The sequence below is a fragment of the Oryx dammah genome, unplaced genomic scaffold (assembly GCF_014754425.2).
Source record: "Oryx dammah isolate SB20612 unplaced genomic scaffold, SCBI_Odam_1.1 HiC_scaffold_16, whole genome shotgun sequence".
NCBI lineage: Eukaryota > Metazoa > Chordata > Mammalia > Artiodactyla > Bovidae > Oryx > Oryx dammah.
Genome location: NW_024070200.1, coordinates 14,401,504 through 14,410,239, shown reverse-complemented (window position 1 = coordinate 14,410,239; position 8,736 = coordinate 14,401,504). Strand labels below are relative to the sequence as shown.

The following is an 8,736-nucleotide window of genomic DNA, read 5'->3' as shown; positions in this document are numbered from 1 at the left end:
CTCTATGCTATCAGCACTTTGCGTGTTGCAGATGCTGTGTGTCTATACATTTTTTCCAAACTACAAAGTTTATTCAAAAATTAACAAGGGGAACAAAGAACAACAAAGCAGCCAGGGGTGAGAGCGTGCAGTGTCGGGAATGAAATTCCTGACTAGAGGGCACAGGAGAGCACTGAGGCTGGAGGGAGTGCTGCTGGTGGTGGAGGGCCGCGGAGGCGTTAGGAGGGCTCTGGCTTCTTCCAGTACCTGCACTGAAATACTCATCCTCCGAGAGGGCGGTCACTTCCGTGTCCAGGGGGATGGGGTCACACAGCAGGATATCTTTGCCCAACACGTCACACTCGTACCCATCGTCAAAGAGCAACTTATACTTTCCAGCTCCGACATCTCGTGTAATTTTTCCAGAGTAAAAATAGCCATTGGATGACCACTTGGCTACAACACGGAGCCCTACAAAGCTGTTCCCTGGAGAGGAGGCATCTAAGCCATCTGAAGGGCCAGCAGCAGTCTGGAATGGAATCTCAGGAGAGTCACTTCGACGCAAAGCACCAGCACCCGTGTCTGCCCGTCTGCTGGAGTCTGGCGCTCGAGGCACGATACGGGTGAAGGATTTATCGTCCGGCGACATGCTAGGTGAAATGTCCTCTATGCCCAAGGGGCCAGGCACAGCTGTTTCCCTAAAGTGAGATAAGAGACAGGCGAAGGCAGTGAGGAGAAGCCAAGAGCAGTACTGATCTATCAATCTTCCCACTCCCATCCATGGGTGTCCAGCCCGTTCGCTGCTAACCCCATCGCAGGCAGAGGCCTGGTGTCTCAGGGGCCTCACTCTGATCCCGGCCCACTCCCCAGTCAGTGTGGGCCCCTCTTCTCCCTCCTGACACCCCACATACTCTCTGCTCCCCTCTCTTCTCTCTACTCCCTTTTTTCTGAACAAGTCACAGACTAGTGTATCTCACACTACCCGGGTACCTGGTTCCAGTGGTCCGAGAAGGCGGGCGGCCCCTTCGCCCGCGCCCACGAGGCGTGACTGGAGCCTTCCCTGCCTGTCTGATGCCAAGGCCTGCATCACCATCCTCCTCACACACTGGCGTCCCTGTCTGACTGACCCCTTTTCTAGGACTAGAGAATGAAGACAGGTTAGTCTGAGAGCGCCTGCTACTGGATCCTTTCTTCACAGTCTCCCCTTGGTCCTCAGACTACATGCCAGGCCAGCAAGGGCTGAGCCTCCAGGGCAGCAGGAAGCTGATCCACACACCCACCACCAAATGAGCTGGGAGCGGGAGTTAGGATTACAAGTAAAGGGCATCCTTCTACATGCCAGTCTAGACCCTCCTGACAAAGCTTCCTACTGCTGCCCTCAAAAACAGCACATCCACTCCTGCCCTGCCTTCGCTTGTACTTCAGGCTCTGGGTACCTGTAGAGGAAAACAAAAAGCTAGGGAACGTGTCAGGTTGGGGCCACTACCCCGAACTTCCTGTGCTCCCAACCAAAGCACCCACAGGCTGCAGAAAGTGGGGGGCGAGGGGCAGGAGCCTGGGCGAGCATTCCCGAGGTCCCCTCACCTGTTTTCCAGTTGCTCAGGAAGTCTACCTCCCAAAGGGCTCCACCCTACCTCCCATGCAAACCCCACACAGGAGAGGAATGAAAAGGGGAGGAAGAGGAGCTGATCGATCCTAGGAGGATGGGGGGGGACTTCCTGTGACTCCCCTTTTCCCGTGATATTAACACGTCAGCAACCCTGCCCCTGCAGTGGCTCTCTCTCTGGAGACCCTGTCTGCACCTCAGCTTTCCTGGGCCTCCTCGGGAGCTGGGCAAGGCAAACTCGGCAGGTTCTGTCCCACTGGTTTTCCCCTTGAGTTGTCCGGCTCCTCTCCCTGAGCTTCCGCTGCTGTGCATGGCAGACAGGCTCGTCCCACTTGACGTGCGGTGTAAGCTGGAGGCCTTGGAGGAGAAGGAGCTGACGTCCCCCAGGTCACCCGAGGAGCCGCCAGTCTGTGAAGGGGAGACTTCCGTCTCACACTCCTGACACTCTACGATCGGCTCTTCGGTCTCCTACAAGGAAGAAAGGGTACAACGGCTTAGAAACGCCACAAGAACATAATGCTACTGTGATGACTGGACAATCCTAGAGGGCAAGAAATTTCAGTTTAGAGTTGGGAATTAGGAAGGAACTTCCTGGAATAATGGAAATGTTCTGTATCTTGCTTTGAATAGTGGTGACATTGTCAAAACCACTGAACTGAACATTTAAGACCTGTGCATTCTACAGGGAATATATACTTCAATAAAATAAGTAGATGAAGGTGGTACTAGATCAGGAGGAGGGGGCCTCTATTACCGGAGCTAAGTTAAGTCATCTTTCTACTGGACAAGTTCACAACCTTTGGCTGCTGAGATGCCAGCAAGGATTCCAACGCAGAGAAGAGAGGTACGCCCCAGGTGAAGGAAGGCAGGGAAGCAGGCAGGTTAGAGGGGGAGAAAGAGTGGTCAGGAGCCCTTACGGGTACCTGATTACAGCAGTGGGTAGCCTGACAAGTTGTTTGAAATTAGGTATTTCAATACACAATGAACGAAATTAAAAATCACAGGCAAAAACTGATATATAATGGTATTACTGTTTATAAAAATGAAGACCAAAAAGATAGTAAGCAAAATATTTGAAATTTCTGATACCTACAGAGGAGAGGAATATCAAACTGACTCTATCTCATTCCAGTGCCTGCTTTGATGGACTGGTAGTGGTTGCCTGGAGCTCAGTCTGAAGCAGCTTCTGAAGCTAATCCCCAGGCTTAATAAGGAAAGGTTCTAGAACCGACCAGCAGTGTCCTCTCTGGGCACAGAACTGAGAGATTACAGGGCAGCTGCTGCCCATCTGCCTTCCTCCTCTAGACTGTCCGTGCATGACCGTGCTGGCTGCCAGAGAGATGGGAGAGACAAACAGAGGACAGACCCCTGCTCAGAGAGTGCACTGTGTCTCCGGGAGACGGTACTCAACGTGCAAAGGCACACACATTTAAACTCTACTACTGATTAAATGATTATGTCTGACTACTCCTTTCTTGAAAATCTCTTCTCTAAAATCTATAAAGTTACTCTTTCTTCTTTTCTTTCTACCTGTTTAGCTAGCTCTACTTAGACTTGTTTTTGGCTCCTCTTCCTCAGCCTACTCATTTTAAATTAGTATTTCCCAGGAGTCTGTTCTCACTTCTCTCCTCACTCTTCATGTTTTCCTTGGCCAGTCTTACACGACTTATTCTGACCTGTCTACCAACACCACAATGATGACTCAGCTCTAAGCTCTCAGATACAAATGCCTACTGAACTCTTACCCTTGGATATACCAGGGAAACCTGTATCTTAACCCCTCTAAAACTCAAAACTCCTCTCCATTTCCTTGCCTTCAATGAATCCTGGAGTCCCCAGTGCCTCTCACATCCCTTGCAGCTCTCTGTGGCAGGGGCTGATTTTCCTTAACCAAACCTCAACCCCTGATTGGGGAACTGGATCCCACACGCCGCAGCTAAGAGTTCACACGCCACAGCTAAAGATCCTGCATGCACAGCTAAACAGATAAATAGATATAAATATTAAAAAAAAAAAAAAGAATTTGGAGATGAGAGGCCTCCTTGCTCCCCATTGCCATTAACAGATCATTTCTACCTCCCTACTTCTTGCTCCTACCAAACAAAGCATTATCTGTCGTTCTGTTAAACTCTCTCCATACCTCAGTGTTACTCACCCACACCCTCCCAATCCCTCTCATGCATGACACCTTACACCTGGGTCACAGCCTCCCCGTCTCCCCCTATTTTCATGATCATTTTTGAGGCTAACAACCAACAGATGACCCATCCAGCAACAAGCTTTCCCGATCTAATCACACCAACAACCTTTTCCTCTCCTCTACCCCAGCATCTTCATTCACCAGCGTCATTACCAGAACCTGCACCATCTCCAGAAATCTCACCCCTCTCCATTCACCATCTCCTATCATTTATCTCCTACTCTAGCCAGATCTGAATCAGCATCATCTGCCAAGGTCACTGAACTAAAGCATGTGTTGGGAGCTCAGAACTTAAGTCAACTCCTTCTCGTAAACACAGCAAGCGAGCAGGGGCAAGACCAGTCCAGTGGGCTGGGACTCCAGGTGGCTTCTCAGTTGGAAAGGAGACCCAAAGAGGAGCAGCAACCTACACCTGCTTTTGCAACTCTTTAGTGTTAGGTGAAGATGACCAGGACCCCGAAAAGAGTGTCTAACAGGCTTTTTAATGGCGAAGCGCTCCCGCGTGGCGTTCCTGGACACGAACAAGGCAGGTTGAGGAAGTCCGCACCTGGACAGTGTTGTGGGTGGCTTTTATATGCTCGTTGCGAGGGATGGTCAGGCTAGATGGACGGGGGTTCAGATAGGTCGCGGGCTGACAGGTTCTTCTATGTGGCTGGGGTGGGGCGGCTTTAGCTGGCGAAGTGTGCTGTCATTGGTCCCCGGGATCTGGGAGGCTCCTTCCGTTAGAGACCTCCCCCGCTGGTGGGGGAGAGAAAGGGCAGCCCATCATGGCCCCCGGGGGTCCGACCTTACATTTAGAAGTTCAGGCCTTGTTCTTATAATGACTTGGGTCCAGGCTCCAAGTTGGCCTGTTAAGATCGTTTTAATGTATTTGCTTATTCTTTTTCCTGTGTGTCCTTCTTACTAGATACAGAGGCCACAGTAAGACAGAGTAGCAACCATCTTCTTTCCCGGATTTATCCTCCAAATAGCACAGTGCCTGCCACAAAAGTGGCTCTAAATAAGTATCTAATGAAGGAAGGATCTTCTCTCATAAACCTCTGTCCTATTTATATTCTCCCAGTAAATGGTACCGGGAGAAGGCAATGGCACCCTACTCCAGTGCTCCTGCCTGGAAAATCCCATGGACGGTGGAGCCTGGAAAGCTGCGGTCCATGGGCTTGCCGAGGGTCAGACACGACTGAGCAACTTCACTTTCATGCATTGGAGAAGGACATGGCAACCCACTCCAGTGTTCTTGCCTGGAGAATCCCACGGACAGGGGAGCCTGGTGGGCTGTTGTCTATGGGGTCGCACAGAGTCGGACACGACTGAAGTGACTTAGCAGGAGCAGTAGCAGTAAATGGTACCACCATCTATCTGGCTTCCCTAATGGTTCAGTGGGTAAAGAATCTGCCTACAATGCAGGAAGACAGAGGAGACGTGGGTTCGATCCCTGGTCAGGCAGATTCCTGGAAGCGGAAATGGCAACCCACTCCTGTATTCTTGCCTAAAAAATCCCATGGACAGAGGAGCCTGGTGGGCTACAGTCCAAACGGTTGCAGAGAGTAGGACATGACTGAGCAACTGAGCACACAGCTATCTGCCCTAGCAGAAAGCCCAGGCACCATATACGGTTCCTCCCTCTGCCATAATCCCTGCGGTCAGGAATTCAGCAGCCCATCAATTTCACCTTCTGTATGTTCTGTATGTATTTTACATCTGCTTCACTCCTCTCAATCCCTGCTGCTACTGCCCAAATTTGACACTCGCTGCCTCTGGTCTGAACTTTGCCTCTAATCTCTCCTGTTCCAATCAACTGTTACACTGCTCCAATTAGACCTTCCCAATATGCAAATCTGAGCATATCATTCCTTTCCCCCAAATTCTTTAAAGGCTCTCCATCACATAAAAGATAAAAATCTAAAAAAAAAAAAAAAATGAAAGGTAAGAATTGAAACTCTGGTATACAACCGTGGTATACCAAGCCTCATGCTCTGGGCCCTGAGCAACCTCAAGAGCATCCTCTCTCCTCCGTCCCCACTCTTTCATTCTCGCTGCATCCTAAATATTCATTAAGCACGCCATGGAGTCTACAACACGTGCAAGCTTCTTCACTCTGCCCGCGGCGTCCTCCGCCCCTGCCCCTTCTCTGCCCCACTCCTGAGCACACATCTGCTGTGAGGCCTCTCAGCCGCCTTCAGATCCACTCATAGGCTCTGCACCCTCTTTCTAACACAGCTTTCCCACCTCTCTACTGCAGCGACCACAGTTCTGGATTGCTTGCATGCCAAGTGTAAGCTCCTAGGAGAATAGGGACCCTGTCTTTTTATCTTCATAGTAGTGCTAGGAACACAGCAACAGAGAAGTTGCTGGTAAATAAATGAATAAAAGATGATAATCAAAGGCTACAAGAGATGAGGGAAAGTTCCCAGAATCCTCTGACCTCGACCTGTCCACCTTCACATCTTTAGCCTGGCTACCAATTGGACTGTTCTCACCTGTGTTCTCTTTACTTTCTGCCTCTGTGCCTTTGCCCGCCAAGGCTTCTTTTTAAATGGACTGTCCTTTTCCCTGAAGCTCTCAATATCTAAAACCTTCAATGTTCAACTAAATTACTTTCTGGCCCTCACCCAAAGGATTTGTCAAAATTCCCTTCAAACGAGTTTCTGCCTCTTCTCAACTCCTACACAGACCTTCCTTTTGACACGCGTCCCTTTCACTCTTAAGAGACTGCACACTGCAGTAGTCAGGAAGACAGGCTCTGGAATCAGACTGCCGGGAATAAATGCCTCTTCTCTGTTCATTAGCTATATAGCATTAAGCAAGTGAGTTTAACTTGCTATGCCTCAGTTTCTTGAATGCAAAATGAGAATAATATCTACTTCATACCTTGTGAGAATTAAATGGGGTTAAATCAATTAAAAGTTCTTAGAATAGTGCCAGGCATATAGCCAGTGACCAATAAATGTTCAGTTCAGTTAGTTCAGTCGCTCAGTCGTGTCCGACTCTTTGTGACCCCATGGACTGCAGGATACCAGGCCTCCCTGTCCATCACCAACTGCAATAAATGTTAGCTGCTATTATTATTTTATTTAATTACAGTAGTGTTTCCCAAACTATGTAACACAGGGATATAATAAACATTACTGTAAAAAGTGTTCAATGGTCAAATAAGTTTGGGAAGTTCTAGGTTACACAATAAAATAAATATCTTTACTGTAAGACTTCTTAAGGTCTTTAATGTAATATGCACTGTGAATTCCCACAATGGGGGAAGGGATGGTTACAGTTCTTGGAGTTTTCTCAAACTTAATATTTACGACCATGGAATTTTTTTCCCTCTCAGAATATCTAACAAGCCTACTGTTTCCAGATTTATACTTTAAAAAGCATCATAAATGAAATAATGAAGTAATATGTGTTAACACTTAAAACAGCACCTGGCACAGACTTCAGAGTAGACTACAACAGTTACAAAAACTTGTCATGAAAGCAAACTGTTTTTCTGTAAAGCTGCCAAGTTCGTAATTTCTCCAAAATAGTAATAACATTGAAAAAAATTCTGTAAACATAAAATTGAAGGTAGTGTTCCAGTTCAAGATGGTGGAGTAGAGGAACATGCATTTATCTCCTGCAAGAGCACCAAAATCACAACTAGCTGTTGAACCACCATAGACAGGAGGACGCTGGAACCCATCAGAAAAAGATACCCCATGTCCAGAGACAACGAAGAAGCCGCAGAGAGACGGTAGGAGGGGCACACTCACTAAAAAATCAAACCTCATACCCACCGGGTAGGTGACCCACAGACTGCAGAATGGTAATACCAAAGAAGTTCTCCCACTGTTGTGAAATTTCTGAACCCCACGTCAGGCTTCCCAGCCTGGGGATCCAACAAACGGACTGGGAATCCCCAGGGAATCTGACCTTGAAGGCCAGGGGACTTGATTATAAAGACTTCCACAGGACTAGAGGAAACAGACACTCCAGCCTTAGAGAGCATAAACAAATCCTTGTGTGCATCAAGGCTCAGAGGAAAGGAGCAGTGAGCCCACAGGAAACTGAACCAAAACTACCTGTTAGTGTGGTAGGGTCTCCTGTGGAGGCGTGGGTCAGCAGGGACTCACCACAGGGACCGGGGGTGGCGGGGGGGGGGACTGGCAGCAGCTGTCTGGGAAGATCCCCTTTGGCATAAACCCTCTTGGAGGTCGCCATTAAGCCTACTACCATAGAGCCCAAGGTTGGGTCACCTCAGGCCAAACACCTATCAGGGACTCAACCCCACCCATCAGCAGATAACTGGATTAAAGCTTTACTGAGCAAGGCACTGCCCACCAGAGCAAGACCCAAGTGTTCCCACCACCAGTCCCTCCCATCAGGAAGCTTACACAGGCCTCTTAGCCTCCTCCATTAGAGGACAGACAGAAAGGCAAGAATAACCACAATCACACAGTGAGTAAAACAAAACCACAATACAGAAAGTTAATCAGCATGAAAAAGCAGAAAGTTATGTCCCAGATGAAGGGACAAGATAAAACCCCAGAAAAACAAATAAATGAAGTGGAGATAGGCAATGCCCCAGAAAAAGAACTCAGAATAATGATAGTGAATATGATTCAGGATCTCAGAAAAAGAATGGAGGCAAAGCTTAAAGAGATGCAAGAAGTGTTTACCAAAGACCTAGAAAGAAACAAAGTGAAGTCGCTCAGTCTCTTTGTGACCCCACGGACTGCATCCCACCAGGCTCCTCCGTCCATGGAATTTTCCAGGCAAGAGTACTGGAGTAGGTTGCCATTTCCTTCTCCAGGGGATCTTCCTGGGTCTCCCACATTGTTGACAGAGATGCTTTACCATCTGAGCCACCAGGGAAGCCTAAAGACCTAGAAGAACTAAAGAAAACACAAACAGATGAATAATACACCAGAAGGAATCAACAGCAGAATAACTAAGGCAGAAGAACTTGATAAAT

The 8,736-nt window shown here is 48.4% G+C and overlaps 1 protein-coding gene across 4 annotated transcripts in view; it reads right to left on the bottom strand.

Annotated features, from left to right (window-relative positions):
- The window catches only part of TP53BP1 (tumor protein p53 binding protein 1), a 73,586-nt gene that overhangs the window by 14,102 nt on the left and 50,748 nt on the right, over positions 1-8,736 (bottom strand). For 3 of the 4 annotated variants that reach the window (XM_040256674.1, XM_040256675.1, XM_040256678.1), the window contains 3 exons: positions 1,782-2,053; positions 970-1,119; positions 247-677 (listed from right to left, as the gene is read on the bottom strand). In XM_040256674.1, coding sequence (XP_040112608.1) covers positions 247-677; positions 970-1,119; positions 1,782-2,053 — 853 coding nt within the window. The remainder of the gene's footprint in view (positions 1-246; positions 678-969; positions 1,120-1,781; positions 2,054-8,736) is intronic. The other variant, XM_040256676.1, reaches the window with a different exon arrangement.